General features: G+C 42.2%; 1 protein-coding gene across 2 annotated transcripts in view; it reads right to left on the bottom strand.

Moving 5' to 3' along the window:
- The window catches only part of ARFGEF3 (ARFGEF family member 3), a 173,317-nt gene that overhangs the window by 19,458 nt on the left and 126,201 nt on the right, over positions 1 to 27,658 (bottom strand). For both annotated transcript variants that reach the window (XM_027551679.1, XM_027551680.1), the window contains 11 exons: positions 24,082 to 24,227; positions 22,445 to 22,624; positions 18,301 to 18,445; positions 16,585 to 16,707; positions 10,409 to 10,512; positions 8,562 to 8,706; positions 5,637 to 5,765; positions 3,502 to 3,678; positions 1,892 to 2,006; positions 1,038 to 1,140; positions 734 to 865 (listed from right to left, as the gene is read on the bottom strand). In XM_027551679.1, coding sequence (XP_027407480.1) covers positions 734 to 865; positions 1,038 to 1,140; positions 1,892 to 2,006; positions 3,502 to 3,678; positions 5,637 to 5,765; positions 8,562 to 8,706; positions 10,409 to 10,512; positions 16,585 to 16,707; positions 18,301 to 18,445; positions 22,445 to 22,624; positions 24,082 to 24,227 — 1,499 coding nt within the window. The remainder of the gene's footprint in view (positions 1 to 733; positions 866 to 1,037; positions 1,141 to 1,891; positions 2,007 to 3,501; positions 3,679 to 5,636; positions 5,766 to 8,561; positions 8,707 to 10,408; positions 10,513 to 16,584; positions 16,708 to 18,300; positions 18,446 to 22,444; positions 22,625 to 24,081; positions 24,228 to 27,658) is intronic.

Here is a 27,658-nt window from a genome sequence, read left to right as displayed (position 1 = left end):
ATTAAGGTACACTATTGATGAAAGCCCCATGTGGGGTTTCTTAGAGGCAGATTGACAGGTCACTTAAGTTTTTGAGTGCATATCTGTGGCCCACGATAAAGCTAAGGCCTTCTGTGATTCATTGACCCAACAAACATTTAATAAGTGCCTTCTATCTGCCCTGTTCCAGGACTGCCAAGAAAAATATACAGAATATGTTCTCTGCTCCTGGCTTGGCTTACAACCAATATTTATGAATTCTGCCATGTGTTAGGAAGAAGAAGTCACTGGTACATGGTGATTCCTGCATGGACAAATACATTTTAATTTTACTGAGTTGTTAACATTCAACTCAAATTTATTAAGCTCTATGCTCCTTATGGGAGATACAGGAAAACACAAACAAGTTTGCCATCCTAACTTAAGCACTCATAGTCAAGGATTAACAACAATATTGCAGTAAATATTTATAAGCAGGGCAAGCAAATTATATATGGAGTGCAGAGTCCAGGTGGAAAAGGACCCCATGTGATCAGGACGCTGGAGGATGTAACAAGCTCGAGATGGTGAGAGGACCTTAATGCTGGTGATTGGGTTCAAGTTGTTTCTAGTAAAGATCAGCACTGGTCAGAGCCGGGACGTTTATGTCCCCAAGGGAAAGAAAGGCAGTTTGGTGATGCACAGCCTTTGAGAAGGACCTCCAACAGCATCTCAAGCTTCCTGAGCCCCTGAGATCAAAAGCCCCCGCCCTTACCTGCTGAGCCATGGCTCGGATGCGCCAGTACTCGGCCTCGGCACTCGGGGAGGAGGACGGGGCGGCTACCCTCACCTGGCAGCCTTCGCCGCTGAAGCTCTCGGTGCCACTGTGGAAGCAGCCCAGCAGGTCCTAGGGAGCAACACAGTGGTCGTTTGCTGGGTGCACACAGCTCCAGGCCCGGTCATGGATCTGACACTGCCACAGAGTCTGGGACAAAGAACTGACATGGCTACTTTGTTCTCACCGAGTGAGACCGCCTGCTAGGAGGCAGGCGCCCTGCTCTCGCCTCTGAGTGGCTCACCTTCACCGGCTTGAGTGTGGCCGAGAAGGCGTCCTGCAGGGCACAGCAGGCCAGCCTCCACATCTCCTCCGTGAACACGGGGCCCGCTGTCACGAGGACGTACCTGCCAGGAGGGACAAGTCTTGCATTCAGACGTTTTAATGTCACAAAAGGTAGGCCCTTCCCAGCGAGTGCCTAGATTTAGTCTGCAGTTTCCCTAAGACTTGCTATTTTTTATCTTTGGGTTTTGGGCTCCCACTATTTCCTAACCCACTGGATATAAAAATGGGCCCCCATTACAAACAGGCCAATGTTTAAACTTTAGGTTCTCATGCAAGACTATATATATATATTCTATACAAATTTTCCCATTCTAGCCCCGTTTTCCACTGCTCCTCTACACATAGTGAAACAAAACCCCCTTGTCACTTGTAATTCTTATCTCTATGTAATTGTTCATGCTATTCCTCTGCTTACAAAGTCACCACCTATCAGAAGCTTGCCCACCTTGGGAGCGCTGACCAAGTATCATTACCAAAGCTCCTGCCAACCGCCCTGCTCCCCATGCTTCTTGTCCTTCCATTGCCTTTCTAGTTCCCCCTCACCGTTATCACTCTCCCCATGACTCTGCCTGTTCTGTCCTTTAGAACACGTTATATGCTCCCGAAGGGTAGGTATCTTGGTCACGTCACTTTCTGGGCAGTAGAGCACCCTGTTTAATGACTTCCACAGTATATATTTGCCAATTGAATGAAATGAAGAATTAGTAGCATAGTCATTTTTATTTATAAAAAGTAGATTGCTACCACAAAAGAATTTAATTTTCCTGGACTTCATAATAAAAACTGTAGAGAGTCAGGAAACCTTTTTCTCACCTAATACAGGAGCAGCCTACTCGGGAGATGGTTTCTGTGGGCTTGGCTACACACGCTACCAGTAGCTCAAAGAGGTCCTTCAGCATGGTGTTGATCATGCTCTCATACCTGATGTCTACAGGGAAATCAAAGTGAGACTGCTTTCAATGGTACTGCAAAGGAATGGGCTGAATGGCGAAAGAGGGAAGGCTGAGTGTGAAAACATGCAGAAATATAAAGAAAATAGAACAATGAGAAAAATGGCCATTACAACACAAATTTTCTTGGATTTTTATCTAATCTTGGCTTGTTCCATCCATTTCTGGATATATCAAGATGAAATGCATGAGGCTGACTTTTCAAAGTATATAATTCATCTACTTAAGCAGAATAGAACATATACTATTATACAGATTGAATACTAACTAGTAAAATAGGTTAATTCTTAAAGGGAAAGATAAAATATTCCTTACTGCTGCTAGTTGAATTATTAATATATTTAATTAAATGCTCTTAGTAAACAAAACATCTTGTATTAACTACCACTTCTTGAACCTTTTCAGTTTGGCTTCAGTCTGCATACTGTCCCCAGACTAAAGAAGAATAAGACCTTCCAAAATCACATTCTGTTTTCCACAAAGTCTTTGCGATGCAATACAACCAATTCTCGGTAGAATCTGCAAGGATCCTGAGCTGGACAAAGACCTGACCTGGACAGAAACACTACCCCTAGGGATGTGGTTAGTGGCTACATGTGTTTCTCTTCTTTTTCAGTCGGTGTGTTTTGTGCTTAGTAGAGACCCCATTTCTTATCTTTGCTTTCTGACCCTCCTTTGGGGTCAAGTCCTCATGAGTTTCTCTAATCTCACCTCTTCCTTTATACTTCTGTACAACACCTTTCCCCTATAACCTCTAGGGTGAGCAGCAAGATTTCTCCTGTTTCCACAGCAAGAATCATGAACAAGAATCCATATTTCCCAAATATTACTCCATTGGTACAACAGCTGACAGATTTCTCCTGCCTCTAGCTCCCTCTCCATCTGCTGACGTTGACATATCATCCACCCCACACTTCCAAATCTTTTCCAAAGTGCCACAGACATTAAGACCTCTCTCTTCACCCCTTACCTGTTAAGTAACTTCCTGCCCATAATTTGAGCCTTTCCTAAAACCACTCCCCAGATGCAACAGGATAATGGGATATATCCTTCCCTTACCCCCAGGCTATACAGATATTTCAATTTCTTACATAGCAATACTTGAACTTGCCTTCCCTCTCCTAATGCATAGATATCCTAGACCTTATTAGGTGTTTTATCTTTTGCGTGCGTGCTAAGTTGTATCCAACGCTTTGTGACCCCACGGACTATAAACTGCTCAGCTCCTCTGACCGAGGAGGACAGGCAAGAATACTGGAGTGGATTGCCATGCCTTCCTCCAGGGGATCTTCCTGATCCAGGGTTTGAACCTGTGTTTCATGTTTCCTGCATAAGGCTGGCAATGACCATGTAATTCTATCTTAATAATTTCCAGGACTAAAATCACACACTGGTCTTTACTAGGCACTTTTAGACAACGATGCTGTCTACTAAACGACGACTCAGTATGAGCTGCTCTGGTACCACAGATACCTGAGTGGATAAAGCTCTGAATGTGCTCCACCACCAGCTCACAGGACAGACCAATGGCATGCTTGAAGTTAGCCGAGGCAATGTCCCAGTAAGAATGGTCTTTATGGCTACGGCGAAGCCAAAGAGACATCACAGGAAGGAGAAGGTGAACAACTGCATAGATGCCAAACCCTGGTCCTGAAAAAGCAAAGCCAGTGTCAGAATTGTGACCTTAGCACCTCTCCTGCAATAAAAGGGAAGCTCTCTGCCATCTCATGGCCCTGCCTATCTCTTTTGAAGGAGCTCTCCATTGTCTGAGAAGGATCAGGGAATTTACCACTGACTGGGGAATATATGGTCTTTGGTGACATTTTTCTTGTTTCTGCATGATTTTAATTACACAAGAAATACACAAATATACTCACTACAAATTCAAATAATGCTGATGAAGCTAAAGCATCACTTGATCAATTCCTTAGTCCCCAGACATAAACATATAATACACACATGCATAGGGTTTGTACCCTTTAAACTGTAAGTACATATATTTATATGAAAAGAGGAATATAGTTTTATTACTTTTTATAAATGGGATATTGTAAACCTTGGTCTGTATTATTATTTTGCCCTTAAAGTATGTGTTAGAGATCACTCTTTGTCAGCAAATTTAGATATTCCTCATTTTTATTACTACATTCTGTTCCAAATTACTCAAACTGTATGTACATTAGTTTACTTATCCATTCCCTTACTAATGGACATTTAAGAGGTTTCTGTATTTTGCTTTATGAACAATGCAGTAAGAATCTTTGTGGAAATGTTGATAGATTTTTAAAATTCTGATTACAAAAGCAAGGTATGCTTTTTATCATAAATACAGAAAACATGAGAATACAAAGGAAGAAAATATTTTGATGTGTTTCCTTCTAGTACTTTTCGAATGTACATATGTTTGGGTATCTGTATTTATAAATGCTTCACATAAAGTTGAGATTGTGCTACACACTATATATATATTTTAATATAGTGCCTTATAAATATTCATGTCATTAAATACTATTCACAAATATTCAATTTAATGCTTATAGAATATTACATGCTTTTACCATAATATACTTAACCCATTTATGTTGTTCATAATTATTTTGGTATTCAAGATGCTTGAGCTATTTTCATTATGTATAGATTTTTATCTTCATTACTATCAATTTCCTTTAATAGATTTCTAGAAGTAGAATTATTGGGCTACTTCACCCACACTTAGAAGAAAATGGCACTGACCAATAAAATAGATTTCAAATAATGGCATATAATTCATTCTATAAAATATCTGCTTATTCTTAGATAGAAAATCTTTAACTTTTTAATGCATAAGAGTAGTGATAACGGTTTTCCTAAAAATAATTCTGATATGAACTTTGTTATGGACCTTAAAATAGTATCAATTATCAAGTTATCATCAATTTATGTTGAATACAAAGCTCCTCTTATCACTATGGAATTAAACTGGTGGTTTCATTTATAGTTTTATCAGTGAAAACTAAAATTTCTATAAAAGATTTCTTTGATCTTGGGAAAATTTGGCTGATTCAATGTGCATGCTAAGCCCTAACTAACTCATTACAAGAAATAAATTCCCAAGGGCCACTTTCCCCCTGTATTATCAGGGTAATCACTAGATGTCTTTCCCTAAATCTAATCATCAATTCCCCTTATACAATTAAGATATTGCTCTCTATATTATATATACATTTGAGTGGCTGGTTCATATCAGTGGTAGACCTGGTGGGCCTACTGATGGCTCTGGGGCTAAGAGCATGTGTGACCCAGCCAAAGAGGAAGGCTGGAACCATGGAACAGAGAAAGCCAGCTGGCTTAAGGGGACACTGATACCAGAGCTTTGGCCTAAATACTGTGGGGTTCAACACATTCAACTAACTGGCCACCACCCATTATTTAGAAATGACCTGGTGGGAAACCCATAAATAGTACAAGGACATGTCTTAAGTCACTGAGTCGCAGCCATTAAAAATATATGTATTGAGCATCTGTTATGCTGCCTAGCGTTACAGCAGTGAAACAGACACAGAAATACCTTGCTGGAAAGAGCTGTAGGTATAAAAATGCCCTGAAAAGACAGACATAAAAATACTTACCAGGTGTTTTGGTAACCTCTCTCAACAGCTCAAAGAGCAAATCCAGAGTGGGGGGTTGGTGCTGACGTGGACAGTTGGACACAGCTGCTGTGAGCTGCTCCAAGAGGATGATCCAAACTTCGATCAGACCTGGAAGCCAAAAGCAGACCTCTGTGAAATTCAGCCGAGCAACACATAATCATCACAAGATCACGGTGAACACTATATGTAAAAGGCTTCTGTAAACTGCCTAGCTATAGGGATGTAAGCCGTCACCCTGTAAGGCAGCCTTCAGTGCCTATAAATATGGACAAATTGATTTCCTATTTCTGACAAAGTCAAAGGAAAAGAAATACTGTTCACAGGAGCTGATGATACAAATGATGCATCCTTTTAGTTCCATCACCTTAATCCTTTAAAAATTTATTATAGATATATGTATAAACAAAAAGTTGCCATTTTAATATGTGTGATTCAGTGGTATTACTGCAACCATCATTACCATTAATTTCCAAAACTTTTTCATTACTTCAGTAACTGGTAACAATAACTCTGCATTTTCCCCTTCACTCCAGCCCCTGGCAACCTGTGTCTGGCTTATTTTACTAAGGATAATGTATTCAAGGTACACCCATGTTGTAGCATGCATTATAATCTCATTAATGAATTGTATCCCATTGTATGTACACACCACATTTTGTTTGTCGAGGTACAGAAGTATCTAGAATAGAATATACAAAACAGCTCATTCTACATTTTGTTTTAATACTTCTAATTGTTCAGCAAAAGAAAACTATGAGAAGATCCAGTTTTTAAATATTCCCACTAAAAAAAATACTTCCCTAATTTTGAATATTCCTGTTAATAGGAGGCAAAACCAACGTCATGGACAATAAGTATAAAAAACTAGGTGATAAAAAATTCTCATGAGCCTCAAAATGTAAGCAGGGTGGACAGACTAATTAATAGGTTATGCAGAGGACAGAAAAACATGTCAAACATCACTATAAGCGGTGCAACCAATAAAATCCAAGAGGAAAACTCTACAGGACAAAAACCTCACTCCTTCAACAAATAAACTTGAAGAGGAAGATCTATAGATTGACAAGGATTTAAGAGATGGAGCAGACAAGCATGTAATGTAGAGCTCACGTGAATTATGAAAATTAACTGATATACTTTAGAAAACTGGCAAATTGGTTGGGTGATGGGTATATGAAGGTTCCTTCTACCATCCTGTCTAGTTTTACATGTGTTTGAAATTTCCATAGGAAAATGGAAAAGCAGTTATTTGCCTTCAGAAACAGGAATACTATCGAAACATATCAATGATAAGGAGTAATTTTTAACACCAACCTAAAGCTTTTATTCTTTTCTCTGATATTTTACATATATAACTTTAAAGCCCTTAATGAATTTATACTGTTGGAAATCTTAGATTGGTGCTTGGCTGAACTTGATCTGTTTTCTTGGGTGGGCGGCCTAGAATAAAAAAAAGATTAGCAATTTGCAAAAATGGGAAGGGAATGCTCACTGTTACTTGTACAAATGGTTTACAACTGTTTTAAAGACTGTATTATAGACAAGCAACTTAAGCTTTTAATTTTCTGGGTTGGAGTTTTAAGATGCTAAGTAAAAATTCTTACCTAATCATTTAAGTGAAAGCTCTATCAGGCAGCACCTAGCCACTTTCCAACATCTACTTGTTTTCTATATTAGATATTTAATCGTTCCTATAATTTTCCTAACAACTAGTCTGAAATTGTAAGGTTTCACTGTTAATGATCCCTATGCAAAACTGGAAAATTTCTAGACATCCCCATAAATGAATTTGCATCTGAAAAATAGAAGAATTAAAAACAGAAAGTAAATTAAAAAATCTTTTTCTCCCAAAAGTCCTTTTACAAGGGTTTGAAACACCTATGCCCAGATATTAGATCCCTAGAAGGATATCATTTCCATTTTTAGGTCTAGAAACAGGACGGAGTAATCTGTATTAGAAGATAGTAAAAGTGAACAAGAGTGAACCAATCGGAAAATTATCCAGTTACTAGTTTGAACTGGAATTCACAGGAAATTACACAGGAACTAATTTGAAACATTCTTTAAACTTATTATTTTAATGAGTCTTCAGCTTCACCCAGTCACAAACTGATTCTTTCTTCTGTAATGGCTTAATTTCCCCAGTCTCTAACCAAATAGTCCTATAGGAAGTAATTATATAATGACTGTGTTTCCTAGAAGGAATTAAAGACAATTATCAGTCATTTTAAGTATCAATGCACCAAATGCAACCATAACCCAATTTGCTAAATTCAAGAGAATTTGGAGTTAGAAATTTTATTTAGTGGAATCTGCAAATCTACACTGGTTTCAGATGGAGTTAGCCATCTAAAAGGGGGGCTTCCGTGATGGCTCAGACAGTAAAGAATCTGCCTGCAATGAAGGAGACCTGGGTTCAATCCCTGGCTCAGGAAGATCCCCTGGAGAAGGGAATGGCATCCCACTGCAGTATTCTTTCCTGGAGAATCCCATGGACAGAGGAGCCTGGTGGGCTACAGTCCATGGGATCACAGAGTCAGACACGACTGAGCAACTAACATACACACACACACACACACACATCCATCTAAAAAGGATAGGTTAGCTGCTGCGTCACTTCAGTCGTGTCAGACTCTGTGCAACCCCATAGACGGCAGCCCACCAGGTTCCCCCGTCCCTGGGACTCTCCAGGCAAGAGTACTGGAGTGAGGTGCCTGGAGACCCTGATTGTAAAATGTTTTTGAAGAGTCCATGGAAACTTTAGGTAGGCTTGTTCTGTTAGAATTATAAATAATAACAATGTAAGTGGATGGTCATTTATGATCTATGAGCTACTGAATTCTTGACTTCAGCTTTTGGGAATACAAACATAGCAAAGAACCCAGTTTAGCTCAATTAACTTACCAGTGTCGTCATCAAAGTCAGACAAGACTGACTCAATTCCATCCTCACTGCTCGCTGACTGCTCCTGAAGTCTTCGGGGCAAGCTAGCAAGTCGCCCACTAAGGAATATTGGCTTCAAGGGCATTTTGTAGATTTTGGCCAACAACTAAATAAAAAAAAAACACCAAACTGCAATTAAATACTGGAAAAAGCTGTACTCTATTAAATCAAAACAAAACTATGCACAGGTAAGAAAAGGTGGAGAGAAAACCAGAAAAGTTCCCAGTCTAGGAAAGTTTTAAACTTGGCTGTGATTTGAAAGCATAAGGCAGCTCACAAGAGGCATTGATCCTGTGAAGCAGATAAAATAAGAGTCAATGGTAACACAAAGCTAGAAGAAGATTCTGTGGATACCTTTTCAGTATCTCAGTGGCATAGGAGTTTTATAGACTCCTATAAACCTGTGAAGGGAACCATGAAACATGTTAAAAATTTTTGCCTGTGGGTGAGTTGTTCTATGGGGAGCACTGAGAAGAGAGTCTGTAGGCAAATAAGCTATCAGACTCTTATCCCCCTTCCCCCGACTCAACATCAAGGAAATATGGGGCACCCGAGGATGGAGGAATCTGAGGGGAGGGTGGGCAAGATGAAGGCATGAGAAGCAGAGCTCATGGCTGCCCTGGGCTCTTCATTCCTGTCACTGCTACCATCCTGACTCCCCGGCTGTCACTGGGATAAACTCACAAGAAACTCTGTACTTCACAAATTAGAATTGTGCCTGTACTATTTTAGAAATTAGGGAAACAGCTGTGAGCGAGACAGAAATCTAGCCGTTTGTGTCTTACAGACATACTCCTTTCACAAATAATATTTCTGACAGGTTATAGGAAAAATTAGACAGGGGGCTCCTAGAAAGGGTGACCAGACGGGTGGGGGATGTAGGCAGAATGTAGGTAGATACTTAAGCCCTGGTCTCTCTCAGGAGGTGATGTCTCAGATCAGATTGGACGATTAGGAGCGTCATCCACACAGAGATCCGAGGAGAGAAAATTCCAGGCAGAGGGAACAGCAATGGCCCCGAGCACTAACAAGTCAGGAATGTCTAAGGGCTAGAAAGGGAGCGTGGCTGAGCACAGTGAGAGAGAAAGAAAGAGCTGAGGGGGTAGGGGGGCCAGGTCAGGTCACATGGGCCTTATGGAAGCATATGGAGGAGGAAGTCAGGGTGGCGCATTCTTTCTGAAGCACTGGGGCTTAATGCCGTCAACCCCATCGCCAAGGGAGGGGTTACAGACAGACAGGAGGCGGCCAGGGGACACACCTGAGTAGGCAGGAGAAGAGCTATGGCCAGAGGGTGTCACCGAAGCCTCGAGGAGGAAGGGCTTTGGGGGAGGAGCATCAGATTGTTCCACTGGCGTGTGACACGGATAAGAACTGGACTCTGCACAAGGAAGGTCACTGCTCACATTGGCGAGTGATGTTTCACTGGGTTTCTTCACTAGATCCTGACTGCAAACCCCTCTCTTACTTTCTTTATGTCTCTCTTCACTGTGTGCAGCCTACTGTCCAGGTTTTGGTCTCCTCAGGAAGATTTCCCATGGCCTCTTAGCCTGACACAGAGAGATGATGGTAGTTCTTTCATGAGGTATAAATGAGAAGTTTCAGAGACCTCAAAACCCAGTTGTGTGTTCTAGTATATTCTCATGACTTTCTTTCTCTGCTTTGTAGAAGGGGTGGGGACCAAAATTTATACTCCAAATCTAAGCCCCACTCTCCTCAGAGACAGCAGAAAGTATTGTTCCTGGGCTTCACAAAGACACCTGTGCATATTTCGTGAGCAACTTCAGAGGCAGGTTTGGGGGTCCGGGTACCTGAGAACAGCGCCGGAGGTAGTCCAGGGCGGGGAGGCACAGGTCTGGGGACGCGGCTCCGGGTCCTGGGACACAGTCTCCAATCTCCTTACAGTCCACCTCCCCTGGGGGCAGCAGGGCGAGACAGAAACAAATATTGTTCATCCCCTTCTAACAGAAGACCTACTTAGTCATACAGCATTCATTCACCAAATGCCTACTAAGACAGAAAAGAAGAAGTACTCTACATTGTACAACCCCGAGAAAGCCCTTTCGGTCAAATTTCCCCCTACATGTGTACACGTTAAATACGGTTGGGGGTCATACGGTACACATCATACCTTGTTGAAATTATTCTCTTCTGTAATTCCTCTTTTCACTAGTCAGTTCGGTTCAGTCACTCAGTTGTGTCCGACTCTTTGCGACCCCATGGACTGCAGCACCCCAGGCCTCCCTGTCCATCACCAACTCCCAGAGTTTACTCAGACTCATCTCCATTGAGTCGGTGATGCCATCCAACCATCTCATCCTCTGTCGTCCCTTCTCCTCCCACCTTCCATCTTTCCCAGCATCAGGGTCTTTTCAAATTCCATATCCTGCCACAGTACTTTCAGGCTGGAGGGCATGTGTTTTGTACCTGGGCACACTGTAACTGTAATTCACTTTCCTGGGCCTGCTGCTGATGCTCTGACTTGTGAAGCTTTGATGATACAGGATGATCTTGGAGACCAGCCATGTGCTGGGCTGGGACGAAGCACTAGGCCCTTCTCCCTTTAGAGAAGGACTTTGTCTGTTGCCAGTGCTCAGCACTAAACAGTGATCATAAATGAAGATTCTGGGAGGATTCGAAACATCTGCAGTTTAGGGGTGGTGACTACACAATTGAACTGAAATGATCTATTTTTGTGTATCTATCTAGAAATGTAACAGATCTGTAGAGGACACCTCCATAGTCTATAGGTAAATAAGTAATTCAGAATTACCATTTTTCTTCTTGCATGATGAATCTATTCCTATACTTTTTAATAAAATCACAGTACCGTAACTATTTCTAATTGTCTACAGTGGTAGTACTAGCAGCCTCCCTGCAGGTAAACAGACATAATTAGTAGGCATTACTGAAGTTTACAAGATAAAGAGTCATGTTTCTCAAAAAAGAAGAGAAAACCACTTCTTATGTTTTAGATCAGTTCAGTTCAGTCGCTCAGTCGTGTCTGACTCTTTGCGACCCCATGGATCGCAGCACGCCAGGCCTCCCTGTCCATCGCCAACTCCCAGAGTTCACTCAGACTCACGTCCATCGAGTCAGTGATGCCATCCAGCCATCTCATCCTCTGTCATCCCCTTCTCCTCCTGCCCCCAATCCCTCCCAGCATCAGAGTCTTTTCCAATGAGGCAAGTCTTCGCATGAGGTGGCCAAAGTACTGGAGTTTCAGCTTTAGCATCATTCCTTCCAAAGAAATCCCAGGGCTGATCTCCTTCAGAATGGACTGGTTGGATCAGGGATTGGCAAACTTCTTTTCCATGTAAATGTTTTAAGCTTTGCAGATCACACTGTCTTTGTTGCAACTTCTCAACTCTGTCACTGTAGCACAAAACAGCCATAGACAAATGACCATGGCTGTGTTTCAATAAAATTTTATTTATAAAAACTCTGAGTGGATGGGATTGGCCCGTGGGCCATAGTTTGCCAACTCCTAGTTAGATTAATATACCTTACAGTATAAAAACACAGAGCAGTTCAAATTCATGTTGAAATAACCACGTGGGAATTAAAAATAAATTCATTTCTTGACATGTACACACTGCTACCCTTTGAATGGATAACCAACAAGGACCTACTGTATAGCATATGGAACTCTGTTCAATGTTATGTGGCAGCCTGGATGCGAGGGGAGTGTGGGGGAGAATGGATACATGTATGTATATGGCTGAGTCCCTTTGCTGTTCACATCAAACTATCAGAACATTGTTTATTAATTGGCTAGGGTTCCCAAGTGGCTCAGTGGGTAAAGAATCTGCCTGCAGTGCAGGAGATGCGGGCTCGATCCCAGGGGCAGGAAGATCCCCTGGAAGAGGGCATGGCAACCTGCTCCAGTATTCTTGCCTGGAGAATCCCATGGACAGAGTTGGACATGACTGAAGCGACAGAGCATGCATACCCCAATGTAAAATAAAAAGTACCCCCCCCCCAAAAAAAAACCCAAACAAATAAATCTATTTCCTATCTTCTTAAGGAATGTTCTAAAGTTTTTTTTATCCAGACTTCTGTGTTACATATCAAAGTCTGTGCCCCCTGGAGACGGGCAGGACACAGCCTGTGTGGCTATATCGGGGCCTCGGAAGGCAATAGCTTCATCAACTCAATGGATATGAATTTGAGGAGATGGTGAACGACAGGGAAGCCTGGAGTGCTGCATTCCATGGGGCCACAAAGAATTAGACACAACTGAGTGAACAACAACAGATGTCCCACTGACCCTAAGCCACACACAAATAACTCTGCCTCATAATTCACAGAAAAATTAGAACCTTTTGGTTTTAAATATCCTCAGCTGCACACTGCCAATTCTTCAGCTCTATTTTCAGACCCCAACCCCCTCCTCAAGATAAAATCTCAAAATTCTGACATCTCCACTTGAATATTTCATAGAAACTTGTACAAATGTCCAAAGACAGTATTCATGACTTTTCCCTCTCCTCCACTCCTTTTGGATATACTGATTCTGAGTAACATCAGTTCTGACAGAGAATTTGAGGAGGGGGAGTCAGCCTCAGTTCCTCTTCTTTTCAGGCCCCACATCATAGCAGTACAAGCCCTACTGATCCCACCTCTACAATGTCCTGAATTCCATGCACTCTGCTCGCTCCCAAACTACTGCACACTGGTCTCTGCCTGTAGCCTCTTATCCTTGCCCACAGGAACACGTGCTGCCAGAGTTTCGTTTCGAAACCTTCCCTGCGCATTCTCAGTCCCCTGATGTGGCATGCAGGGCCCATTCCAACTCATCGCCTAGGATCCCTCCTCTGTGGGTACCCAACTTTCAGAAAAGTAAACCTACAGCTCACTCCACCAAGTTCAAAGGTCACTTCTCCTGTGAAGTCTGCATGGGGTCTACTACCCAGCACCCTGTCTCAGCAGCTTGCTTATCTCAGCTTAAATGACTTTTTTTTTAAACTAGCATCTATGAAAGTATTCTTACTACTGAACTGTGATTATTGATTTATGTGTCTGTTTCCCAGAAGAGGCAGCAAACCTCTCACAGGCAGGAAGCATGTTTTATTCACTGTGCCAATGTACCAGGCACTTGATTGTTCACGGAACAACAGAATACCAATAATCTGTTTTGTAGTGTTGCACGCATGCATGTGTTCGTGCATGTGTGTGCTCAGTTGTGTCTGACTCTTGGCAACCCCAGGGATGGCAGCCCACCAGGCTCCTCTGTTCATGGGATTTCCCAGGCAAGCATACTGAAGGGGGTTGCCATTTCCTCCTCCAGGGGATCTTTCTGACCCAGGGATGGAACCCACATCTCCTGCATTACCACTGATAATGATTCTTAAATGAAATGTAAGACTGTGGAGCACTAGAAAATATTTTAGTCTGCCCCCAGTTCCTGGCACAGAGCTCCTAAAACCCTAATTTCCCAAATGATAAGGATACTAAGAACATCTTTTGTTCTGATACTTGATCTTTGACTCCAGCTCCTGAAGATGAACTCCCAAACCCCTTGGAATTTCCTGGGTGACAGGATTTTTGTTCTTGTGAAGCAAAGCTTGGTGAGCTCCTGGATGGTGGCTGGTTACCAGAAAGACCATGGTGCAAGAGAGGGGGTGGAAATTGAGTTAATGATTGATCATCCCCACATGATGATGCCTCCATAAAAAAATCCCCAAAGAATGGGGTTCAGAGAGCCTCTGCATTGGTCAACACATCAATATGCTGGGAGGAGCCTCTACCCCACCTCCATGGGGGCAGAAGCTCCTGAGCTTGGGACTCTTCTGGACCTCACCTTGTATTCTCTCTTTATCTGACTGTTCACCTATATCATTTATCATATGCATTATTATATAATAAACTGATGAATGTATTTTCCTCTCTTCTGTGAGCTGCTCTAACAAATCCTCAAATCCAAGGGGTGGGGGAATCATGGGAACTACTGATTTATAGCCAAGTTGGACAGAGTTGTGAGTAACTTGGAGATCCACTACTTGCAACTGTCATTTTAAATGGGGGGGCAGTCACATAGGACTGAACCCTTAACCTGTGCTAACTCTAATAAGTATCAGAATTGAATTGACCAGTAGGGTACCTGGCTGGTGTCACAGAGAACTGCTTGGTGTGGGAACAAACCCCAGACACATCTGGTATCAGGACTCTAGTGAGTGAGATAGTACTTGACAGAGTAAAGGAGAAGCACAGGAGGAAGTGTTTTTTTTCTAAATAAGCACCGGATTTTTTTTTTTTTTTTTTTTTACTATCTAATGCAGGGATTACCTCATGCTTTAAGGTATTCTTATGATTAAGATACTAAACTATTTGGTTTCTATTTAATGTAGGACAGAGCTTGAAAGGAGCATGTGATGGTTGGATGGCATTACCAATTCAATGGACACGAACTTGGGCAAACTCCGGCAGATGGTGAGGGACAGGGAGGGCTGGCGTGCTGCAGTCCATGGGGTTGCAAAGAGTTGGACACGACTGAGTGAACAACAATGAAAGAGTTTAAAAAGAGTAAAATCTTACTTTGTTCAAAGAAATCTTCCTCTGAAGCTCAGCATGTATAGTGGATAAGTGAGGGGCATTCATGTTCCCTCAGTTCAGCCCTCTACTTCCCAGAGTACAGAGAAAAACAGAGTGTGTATATAAGAACATAATGTAACAAGGATGGTCTACGGATCAGACCTGTGGCCTCCAGCCTCTTTATTGAAACTTGCATTTTATTCCTGCTCCAAAATAAGGGGAACATGGATGAAATCACCTAGCTTCTCCATGTCCTATTTTCTTTTGCAAAGAAATTGTCAGTTACCTTGCAAGAATACAAAATCATTTTTTTGGTGTTGTTCAGTCACTAAGTAGTGTCCAACTCTTTGCAACCCCATGGACTGTAGCACGCCAGGCTTCCCTGTCCTTCACTATCTCCTGAGCTTGCTCAAGCTCATGTCCATTGAATTGGTGATACTGCTCAATCTTTCTCAGTCAGTTCTTTGCATCAGGTGGCCAAAATACTGGAGCTTCAGCTTCAGCATTAGTACTGCAATGGATATTCAGGGTTGATATCCTTTATATTTTTATAAAGATTGACCTTATATTTTCTTTATTTAAAAGGTTCTCAAGGCCCTGTATCTAAGAGCTCTCCAGGGTGAAAGTCTCAAAACTTGAAGTTTCTTCTAAACTTTGCATTTAACTAACCACCACTCCCTTTCACTTTCACTGTGGATAAAACTGAGCCATACCAACAGTAGGTCATGCTATATCAGTTCAGTCGTTCAGTGGTATACGACTCTTTGCAACCCCATGGACTGCAGCATGCCAGGCTTCCCTGTCCATCACCAACTCCCAGAACTTGCTCGAACTCATGTCCATGGAGTTGGTGATGCCATCCAACCATCTCATCCTCTGTCGTCCCCTTCACCTCCTGCCTTCAGTCTTTCCCAGCACTGGAGTCCTTTCCAATGAGCACTCTACTGTGTTAAAGTATTTCTAAATTAAGCCTAAAAATCAGGTAGGTATTTCCTAAAACACACGAAATCTCAAGGAAGGGTGACTCCTACACTTTCAAACTACATTTTATAATCAATAGAGTCTGGGGGAAGGCATCGTAACTTTTGCTTAAGAGCTGGGAACTCAAACTCTAATTAGGCTTATTAATTATGTGACACTGAGAACAGCAGTTTCCTGCATAAAAGCAATTACTAAATATAATAGTGAATGTTTTAGGATTCAAAAAGAAGTTGGAGTAAAATAATATATGAAGACACACTTCATTATAAAATTATTCCATGAACACCATGAAAAATATCAACCCTGGACAGAATCCAAGCTGTGTTTACAGAAAGCTTTGTGCTCTATGCTCCTGAGCACACAGCATAGCACCGTCTGCTTCTCTCCCAGGACGCCTGCAGCCAACTCACACAAAGCCATACGGATAAGGGTCTCCAGCTGTCAGGAGGCAGGAAGGGGGGGCTCCACTTACCCAGTCCTTTGACAAACTTCATAAGGCACATGATGTAACTAGTGGCTGCATTAGCAAAGACCTGGATGTTGTCGGTATTGAGAAAAGCTTCAAATACATCAAACACTGGAGCCTGGCCTTTTCCTGAAGGAGGAAGGTTACAGAGTTTTAAGAAAGTTAGGTGTCTACCCTTCAGGTTGCCCATACTCCCAGCACCTTCCAAAGAGCATTAAAAAAAAAAAATATATATATATATAGATATATATATATATCTACTGGAGCAAAGCCCAGGTCTTTTGACTGGATAACCGGCTTGGCTCCCGTGTTGTCCTTCTCAGCTTTGCCTGCAGGGGGAGCTGTAGGATGGCTAAGAGGAGAGCTTAGCAGACAGATGAGGGCAAAGCTGGCTGAATGCAGGGCTGAGCAATGTGTAGGTCTACACAGGGCCATTAAACATGTGGTCCTTTGGAATTCTCCTGCACACAATCATTATAGGTATGGGAAGGTTTCGATAACCCCCTGATGGCACATACTAACTTACTCATACCTGTGCTGAAAAGAGCTAACATAGAAGGCTCAGAGGCTGCTATCCTCAGAAAGGCCTGCCTCAAGGGTTGGCCCTTGGCTGGTCTGGGAACCTGGCTCACCGAATAGTCCTTTAATTGGATGGTTTACTCTGCGCCTGGATGGTTGGGGCAAAGAACACAGTTTGATCTGAACACCTCCCCCCAACACCCCCGCAAGGAAGTATGGATTTTGGGATGTGTTGGGCAGAGGGTACCTAAGTGACCAGCCCTTAGCTGGATCTCTAATGGGCTTCCCTGTGTAGAAAGGCTCACACACTGCCCCTGGTCATATATACTGCTTCATTTTCCCACTGGAGGTGAAGTGCTCCGTGGGACCCTCAAGGGAGGGGGAGAGCTCAGGGAGGCCCGAATACGGATTCTGTGTTTTCCCCTTAGGATCTGGCTTGTCCTTACCATATCACTGTAATAAACCTTGGCCATGAGCCATTAATAAGTCTGAGCTATGTAAGAAATCTTGGCATAACTACATGCTGAGTCCCATGAGTCCTTCTGCTGGGTCTCTAAATGCAAGGTTAGTCTTGGAGGCCCCTGACCCAACCCCTGGTCACTGGGCCTACTGTATGGCTGCCCATCTATTTCCAGCCACACCCCATCTCCCTAATTCGAATTCCCTGTTATTTGGATATTTTCTGCTGCTTCTTAGATAGTGGATAACATTTTTCCCTTTTGGTTTTATGAATGAACTCAACACAGATATGTGTAAGTGAAATGACCTACGTCTCTCAGCCTTCTGTCTCCTCTGTCACTGAGAGCAGGGCCTGGTAACGCTCAAGGTTCTCGACCTGCTGGCAGAACTCAGAGCTTGTGTTCCTGCTACACCATTTCCTGCTGATAAAACAACGGAATGCCAGTCTTCCCTGTTTTCCAACTTCTTTCGATAGCATGAAGCTTGACATAAAGAGCTATTGCCCCATAGCCAAAATCAGCACTCCCATTCAACACAGAACCGGAAGCCCCAGCCGGAGCCATCAGCCAAGAGTGGAAATAGAATGCATCCAAATCAGCAAGGAACGTGGCCTCTTTTTGATGATGATATGATCTTATACAGACAAAGTTTTTTAAGATTCCACCAAAAAACATAGAACTACAGTCATTAGAATGTAGAACTAATAAACAAGTTTCAGGATGCAAAATCCACACACAGCCTCACCCATGGAATAGTCGCCCACCAGGTACTCCTTCACCTCGGACTTGTTCCCGCTGTGCACCGTTTCCAGGGCGCTGAACAGGGGCCTCCAGCCTGACTGGATCTGGGCAGAGCACACTTCAACCAGCTCCCCGATGGACGTGACAACCTGCAGAGGCAAAGGGGGCAGCAGTTGGCGCCTTTTCCTTCTAAGAAGCAGGCGAGTTTCTGGGAAGATAGATGTGCTTCCCGGCTCCCTATTTCTGGGTTAATTTTAGTGCAAGAGAAAAATCAAAACCTAGACAAACTCACTCAAAAGTCTTCTAAATAAGCACCCATACTGCATTAATTTGCATTTTACTAAGTGTCACTAAGCAACTTTTCACATGCTATTTGTAAATATTTTGCTGTTTTTGAAGTTAGGTTTTTGTCTTCTCATTACTGTCTTTTTATCATTGAGTTCTTCATGCATTCTAAATGTAAGCCCTTTCCAAGACACATGGTTTGTAAATTCTTTTTCACAGCTTTGGGCTTGTCTTTTTATTTTTAAATAGTCTCTTTAAAAAAAAATCATTTATTTTTTGGCTGTGCTGGTCTTTATTGTGCATGGACTTTCTCTAGTTGTGGTGTGTGGGCTTCTCATTGCAGTGGCTTCCCTTTTTGCAGAAGGTGGGCTCAGCAGTCGTGGTTTTTGGGCTCTAGAGGACAGGCTCAATAGTTGTGGCATATGGGCCTAGCCGTTTCACGTAGCATGTGGGATCCTCCAGGGCCAGAGATCGAACCCATGTCCCCCAAATTGACAGACAGACTCCTCACTACTGAGCTACCAGGGAAGCCCCAAAATGGTGTCTTTTGAAGAACAAAAGTTTTACATTTTGATGAAGTCCAAATCATCAATTTTTCTTTTTACAGATCCTGTTGGTGTCATTTCTAAGGAATCTCTGCCTAACCCAAGGTGGTCTCCCATGCTTTCTGTGGAAGCTTTTATAGGCTTTGCACTTATTTCAGCCTATGACCCATTTTGAGTTATTTTTTCTGTATGGTAAATGAAAGGGTGTAAATTCATTTTTACTTCATATGTTCAAGCACCATTTGCTAAAGGAATATCCTGTCCCTCTATTGAACTGCAATGACATCTTTGTCAAAAATCTACCATAAATGTGAGAATTTATTTCTATACTTTCTATTCAGTTCCCCTGATCAATAAGTCTATCCTTACACCAATATTCCGTGGTGTAGATTCCTTAAGTTTTGAAATTGGGTAGTGTAAATTCTCCAGATTCACTGTTCTTTTTCAAATGTGTTTTCTGTATTCTAGATCCTTTGAACTTGCATATAAACTTCCCAATTTCTTCAAAAAAGTCTGCTGAGATTTTGATAGGAATTGTACTGAATCTATATATCAACTTGGGGAAATCTGCTATTTAAAAATACTGTCTTTCAAAAATAAAAAATAAATAAAAATACTGTCTTTCAATCCATGAATGTAGCATCTCTCATAACTTGTTTGAATATTCTTTTTTTTTTTCTTAGCAATATTTTGTAGTTTTCAGCATACAGGTATTTAACATCTTTTGCTAAATTCCTAAATATTTTATTTGTGATGCTCTTGTAAAGGGAATTGTTCTCAATTTCAATTTTTGATAACTTACATCTTGGATATGGGAATGCAAGTGACTTTAATGTGTTGTTTTTATATCCAGTAACCTAAACTCACTATTAATTCTAGTAATTTAAAAAATAAATTCCTTAGGATTTTCTATTTATAAGACTATGTTGTCTATGAACTAAGACAATTTTGTTTTTCAAAAACTGGATGGCATTAATTTTTCGGTACAGTGAGTAAAATTTATAATGTTGAACAGAATTGGTAAAGGTGGAAATCTTTGCTTTGTTCCCAGTTATTGGGAAAAAGCATTCAGTTGACCATTGTGTGAAGTTTGGTATTCGATTCTCAAATACTCCTTTCATCCAAGTAGTGAACTCCTTTCTATTCCTCATTTCTTGAAAGTTTTTCATTTAAAATGAGTGACGGATTTTGTAAAATGTTTTCTCTGTGTCTATTAAGATGACCATAGGGTTTTAATCTTTTATTCTACTAAAAAGATACACGACTGATTTTTGAGCTGTTACACCAATCTTGCTGATTCTGATTCTTTCTTCTACCATTTCACATCTTGCTGATAAGCCTATTTAGTGGATTTTTCATGTGTTGTTGTCAACTCTAGAATTTGTATTCGTTCTGTTTCCATTTCTCTATGTAGATTCTCTATTTTTCAGAAAGTGTCATCTTTGAACATAATGCCTTGAACATACTTATAGTAGCTGCTCCAAAGTCTCTGCCCCCTAATTCAACATTCCAAGCCACAGCCAGGACACACTGAGCCCTCTTCCCATCACATGTGCTGAACTTCTTTGGCTAAATATTCTATAATTTCTACCATGAACGTATCATTGGTAAGGGTCACCACCTCTTCTAGATCCTGTGTCTGTCTCTCTTCCCACTCCAAATCAGAATTTTGGATCTAAATAATCCTGGTTTTAGCTTAATACAACATCTGGTCTCACTCTAAGGCAGTTTCTATTGTCCACCCTTGCCCCCAACCCCCGAGTTTTGTTTTTTTTTTTTTTAATACTAAACTGCTCAGACTTATACTATAGACCCTATCTCTGCTCTTCCCATGGTGTGAGGCACTGGTATCTCTACTAAATTTCTTTATTTTTATTTTTCAGCCTGACTTTCTAGTGCTGTCTTCATGTCTGCATAGGTTAGTCATAAGCTGATGAAGTAGGCAGAGACTTCGCTCAAATACTTTGAGCCTTTAAGGAGACTGCCCTCTGCCAATCAGCTGGGGAGAATATTCAAAGTTCAGCCAGTTCATAACTCTCTCTGGTGTTTTGCTTTCTGATGGGATTTAGATGGTCTATCCTATATATGTCCATATTTCAGTCAGCTAGAGATGCATAAGGACTTTACCTTGTCCTTCTATGAAATCTCTGGTTTCCGGAATCTCATGTTACGTTTGTTACTGGTTCACCATTGCAACCTTAGGCCAGCAACACTGTAGTATTCTATTGCTCATTTCCTACCAAATCTATATTTTCTAGTGGACAAACCAGTAGTCTTCTTCAAATTGAGTCTGTCTCTTAAGCAGAAAGGCTGATTTTCCCAGTCAGCCTACACTGGTCAAATTACTATTATCATCAATAGCTTGTAAGTGATGACTTCCACCTTCACTAAGAAGGTCGCAGGCTCCCACTGTCCTTAACCAAAGTTCTGGCAAGAACTATTTTTCAGCATAAATGCTACTCAATTTATCATCTGCCTGTGGTCAATTTCAAGAGCCCTGCAATGGATGCCTTTGACAATTTTTTATTTTTGTAGACTAAATTTTTATGGAGAGGATCTGCTAACTTCTTTATGCCACCATAGCCAAAATCTCTCCTGTTCTAAATGATTGTTTAGAATTTTAATAAACACAGTTATTTTAAAGTCAGTCTCTGATAACAGCAATATCTGGATCCCTGGTGGGGAGCTGGAGAGGGTGTATATGTCTATTTTTATTGTTTGCTTTTCTTTCTGTATTCATGACATGTTATTTCCTAATGAGTCAATTATTTTTGACTGAAGGCAGACATTTAGCTTTACCTGATGGTCAGTTTGCTCATGGCCAATCCAGTCTCAGAGCTCTGCTTCTCTGGCTTCCCACTGTTACTTAGTTTTGGGCATCTTAATATTCCTTACTTTCTTGCCTGTGTGTCAGTATATTTAAAATAAAAAGCTTAGCCCTTATTTAACATTTTTAGTAGATTTCAGAGACAGAGGATCTGTATTCTTAGATCATCATCATAAGAAAAATATGAAGTCTCTAGTTTCTTCACCATTTGTCTTTCCGTAGAGGGCAGGACCGTGGTTAAGAGTACAGTGTGGGTATGAGAGCACAGACTCGTATAGCCAGGGTGCCTTGTTCAAATCCAAGCTCCACCAATCACTAATCATATATCCTTAGCTAAACTACTTAACCTCTTCTGGTCCCTGATTTCACACAGGCTTACAGTGCTGGAAAGAGGAAATCTGCAGCGCTCACACAGCAGTCCTGCCGGTTTGCTCAGTGAGGGCCGGCAGGCTATGGCAAAGATGGCAGGGCCGCGACGGCGACACGCTGACCTGGTCTTGGACGTCCTCGTCACACAACTCCAGCTGCATGATACGCTCGAACGGTCGGAAGAGAGCTTCGTTAAAGTGGAAATGAGGTGGCTCATTCCAGTCCGTGAGAACCTCCGTCAGTATGTCATGGATGAAGGAAACCGCCTTCTGAGACACGTGTCTTTCCTTATGGCAGGCAGCCTGCAAAATTCACAAGAGAGTCGAACACCCTCAGGACTTCGGGCAACTAAGAACCTGGTTCCTGAAGGTTTTCCTAACCCACCTTCCTGGAGGGAAGTGGAAGCAGCAACTCTGCTAAAGTAAAAGATTTCAAGGGTAAATATCAGTGAACAGCACATTAAACTGCACTTTAAATAATTTAACCAACTGATCAGACACATCTTCAGTTTCACTTTGAAGTTTCTAGAAAATTAAGATTTTCTAATAACCAGGCTTCCCTGGTGGCTCAGACCATCAAGAGTCTGCCTGCAATGCAGGAGACCGGGGTTCAATTCCTGGGAAGATCCCCGGGAGGAGAACACGGCAACCCACTCCAGTATTCTTGCCTGGAGAATCCCAGGAGAGAGGAGTGTGGCAGGCTACAGTCCATAGGGTTGCAAAGAGGCATGACTGAGCGACTAACACACACACAGTACAATAATTTCTTCTTCTTTTTCTTTTTCCCAGTAATGTGACATTTTTTGGGGGGCAGTATAGAACACGCTGACTAAATACACTGGAACCTTGTCTGGAAACTGCCCATGGTATCCTTGCTAGCTGTGCTTCAAACATATGAAGATCAGATGAGTCATTTGTCCCTCGGGATGTGGGGTGACTGCACCAATAGTGAATTAATTGACTCACATCATTGTATCTGTGTCCTTTAGTAGTCCTCTCCCACACTGACCCTGGGCTTGGATGTGTGACTTGCTTTGTTTATATAATATTTGATATTATATAATAACAAGCATTATATAAGTAAAGGACTGAATAAATAATTCTGATTTGGAATTGCCCTCTTGCTTTCCTTTGGAATCCTAAGAATTCCACAAGAACAAGCCAGGGCTAGTTGGCTAGAGGAGAGACCAGATGAGCTATGGCATAGCTCTACTAGATTAAGTGCTAAAGGGCTATACAGACTAGTTACCACTGTCAAACAGGGCAACAATTTCCCCATCAACTTAGAAGTAGCCAGTCACCATGTATTGAGATATTTAGATGGATATTTAGATTACCATATAATTTATCATATAAACCGCTTTCCTTTGGAAAGTCAAAGAGGTCCTAGGAGTGTTAATTCAGTTGAGAAAACCAGGATGTATGGTTCCTCTATGTAGAGGGAATATATTTAGCTATTAGAAAGGGGAGCCCAGCAGGAACAAAAGACATTGTTATGTTCGCGTACAAAAAAGAATTGCCAGACTAAGGCTGGTAGCAGACCATAAAGAATAAGAAACTGGCTGTATGAGGTGCCCAGCTAAGTCACATAAGTATAAAGAAGGGTCAGAGTGAGACCAGGGCAGTGCCACCATTGGGTTGATAGGAGCCATGGGGTGTAATCAGAGAATGATGATGCTTGTGACCAGGCAATGTGGCCACACTGCCTTTGTCCCCACCCTGCCTGGAGTCCCTGGGCCTCCCACTTTCAGGGCGCTCACCTCTACCAGGTGTGGGGCCACGAGGCTCCAGCAGCGCATCACGTGGAGCAGGGGCCTCGATTTGCTCCGCACGATCCTTAGCATGGCGTCCCCGAGGCGGAACAGGTGGAGGGCACTTTTGCGGTCTTGGGTAGACTTCACTTCTCCTACAAGAAGGCAAGACCATAAAAGCCATCAATCCCAAACTCAGAAATAGTTTGACCTGTCTAAGCATGGCTAGAGGATGAAAATCAAAGAGTCACAGTTGATAAGTAGGATTATTTGGTGTGAATTTGCCAAGATAGGAAAGGAGCCCGGATTCAAGCATGAACAGGAGTTCGGTCGACAAGGTTACAGCATCCCTAGTGCCTGCTGTGACAAGTGTGAACAATACTTGTGATAAGGAGGAATGATGTGGTTAAGTATCAATAGAAAGGTTAGGGTATTGGCTGCCCAGGCCCAAATCTTGGCTCCATCATTTAACACTTGGGTTACCATAGACTGGAAGTTTACCTAATTCACGGTTTCTCATTGTAAAAGTGGGATAACAGTGCCTTCTCCTTAAAGTTACTTCAAGGATGAAATATGACCAATACTCAAAAGTACTCAGCACTGAGAAGGTAACAGGCAGGAAGGCCAGGGGTCTCCAAATGGAGGAAATAGCCTGCAAGTGTCAGACATTTTTCTCTCTCTTAAGCGGCAGGAGGAAACAAACTAGCAATATTTTTTCCTTCTCTATACAAATTTAAAGGGAGGTTTCTCTCAAAATACTGTGTTGCCATAATGACACCTGGTTTCGCCTAGAGATACCCAATGCCTTTTTCTTATGGAAATGTTCGTCTTAAGCTATGCTAATGTACTATGCCTTTACCCCAAACTCTGTCTCCAAGTCGGTTCTGCCTCTTGGCCCAGAACCTACATGACAAACCAGTATGGATATTGTTCCCCTAATCTATGTAAATGAAACTATTTGTATGGTGGTCTGCCCTTCTTCAAGATTCAAGTTAATCATTTTATGGCCCAGGATAAACCATTTGGCGCCCAAAATGCATCTTATGGGTGAGGGGCCTGGTGCCATTCTGAATTTTAAGACATTCCTTTCTTTCATTAACAGACTGCTAATGACTATATAACATCCAGCTGAAGACTAGCAGGGGGGTACTCTTTCTGCCCTCTTCTGATGCCTATGTCAGAAGCTTTCTCTATCTCCTTTATACTTTAATAAAACTTTATTACACAAAAGCTCTGAGCGATCAAACCTCGTCTCTGGCCCTGGATTGAATTCTTCTCCTCCGGGGTCCAAGAATCCCGGTGTATTCGCGTGATTCAACAACAACCTTTCAGCACAGGCCTGGCACAGACTACCTGCCCTCCACTCTTAGTAACAGTGGCTGCAGTTATCGTCCCATCGTTCACAGCCGCTGTCCACTTTGTCAGCCCTTAACAGCACCTCTGAAGCCCCTGCCAAGCAGGTCAGGCCCCTTTGCTACCCAGTAACACGCGATCTAACCTGCTTTGTCTTGCTTCTGTACAATTCTTGCTTGCTCTGATTTCTTGCTACTACTTTGCCACCTTAGTCTTCTTCACTCTTCTTGCTCATGTCCTCCTGCTCTTCCCGCAATGCCCACAAAATGCTGATCACAATCAGCCTCTACCAACCAGAATATGCCTTTCTAATTAGCCTGGCCATATCAAACAAACTTCAAAATGACAGTAACAAAAATCACTGACATTTACTGAATGTTTACCCTGTATGAGACATTGTGTTGGTTCTTTGTGTCTTTAATCACTTTTATTTTATTGAAGTATAGTTAATTTACAATGCATCAATTTCTACTGTCAGTTCAGTTCAGTTCAGTCACTGCTCAGTCATGTCCGACTCTTTGCGATCCAATGAATTGCAGCACTCCAGGCCTCCCTGTCCATCACCAACTCCCGGAGTTCACTCAAACTCACGTCCATCGAGTCGGTAATGCCATCCAACCATCTCATCCTCTGTCGTCCCCTTTTCCTCCTGCCCCCAATCCCTCCCAGCATCAGAGTCTTTTCCAATGAATCAACTCTTCGCATGAGGTGGCCAAAGTACTGGAGTTTCAGCTTCAGCATCATTCCTTCCAAAGAACACCCAAGACCGATCTCCTTGCAGTCCAAGGGACTCTCAAGAGTCTTCTCCAACACCACAGTTCAAAAGCATCGATTCTTTGGTGCTCAGCTTTCTTTACAGTCCAACTCTCACATCCATACATGACCACTGGAAAAACCATAGCCTTGACTAGATGGACCTTTGTTGGCAAAGTGATGTCTCTGCTTTTGAATATGCTATCTAGATTGGTCATAACTTTCGTTCCAAGGAGTAAGCGTCTTAATTTCATGGCTGTAATCACCATCTGCAGTGATTTTTACAGCAAGGTAATTCAGGTATACATATATATACACATATGTATATGTTTAAAATATTATTTTCCAATAGTTTATTACAGGATATTGAATATAGTTCCCTATGCTATAGGACTTTGTTGCTTATCTTATATATAATAATTTGCATCTGCTAACCCCAAACTCCCCATCCATCTCTCCTGCACCTCTCTTCCCCATTGGCAACCACAAGTCTGTTCTGTCTGTGATCACTTTAATTTTAAAAGCAAACCTTAAGAAGTAAATGGAACTATTGCTACGTAGAGATTAGAAAACTGAGGATCAGAAAGGTGAACTGACTTGCCTAAATTGACAGCTGATAAGCGGTGAAGGCAGCATTTTAACTTGGATCTGATTGATTTGATCCTCCTCCCAGGTCTGCTGCTGCTTCTTGCCCCTCACAGCTTTTTTTTTTTTTGTAAGTTCAGAGTCTACTGATTTCTCCATGCAAAATACTTTGAAGGTTGCCCCTGGGCTCAGAGATTCTCTGGCAGTTGGCTGGGTCTGGAAAGTTGGCTTTATATAGCTAAGGTTTTAAAGTCTATTAAAAACTCACAGGAAAGCACTGTGGTTCTCAAATTAGAATCTGCAGTAAGAGTCAACATTCCTAATGGTTGGAAGGACCTCAGAGGCTGTGCCCTTCAACCTGCCACCACAGTGTGATCCTGGCACATGGCTCTGTGCCTCTGCCTGAATTTCTGGGAACAAGGTACTCACTGTTAACAGCACAACAACCTGGCTGTAGATGGACAGTGCATTTGTGAGCAAAACCCGCCACTCACCTGGGACCTACTCATGGGCGATTCAATACAACTCTACCCACTCTCCCACATGTTGGCTTTCCAGAGGGTGTTCACCTGGTAACATCCATGAAGACTGTGATTCTGTTGTTATTTAGTCGCTAAGTTGTGTCCTGACTCTCTGAGACCCAATGGACTGTAGCCCGCCAGGTTCCCCTGTCCATGGGATTTCCCAGACGAGAATACTGGGGTGGGTTGCCATTCTTCTCCAAGGGATCTTCCCGACTCAGAGATCAAAACTGCATCTCCTGCTTGGCACGTGGAGTCTTTCCCACTGAGCCACCTGGGAAGCCCAGTGATTCTGACCCACCATTAAAGCCACATGCCCCCGGGGCAGGTTTTCTAAGAGCGGCCTTGAGGCTTCTGTTGAGTGTTCCATTTTT

The sequence above is a fragment of the Bos indicus x Bos taurus genome, chromosome 9, assembly GCF_003369695.1.
Source record: "Bos indicus x Bos taurus breed Angus x Brahman F1 hybrid chromosome 9, Bos_hybrid_MaternalHap_v2.0, whole genome shotgun sequence".
NCBI classification, from domain to species: Eukaryota; Metazoa; Chordata; class Mammalia; order Artiodactyla; family Bovidae; genus Bos; species Bos indicus x Bos taurus.
The sequence above is the reverse complement of the archived record's forward strand: the minus strand, read 5'-3'. Positions and strand labels throughout refer to the sequence as shown.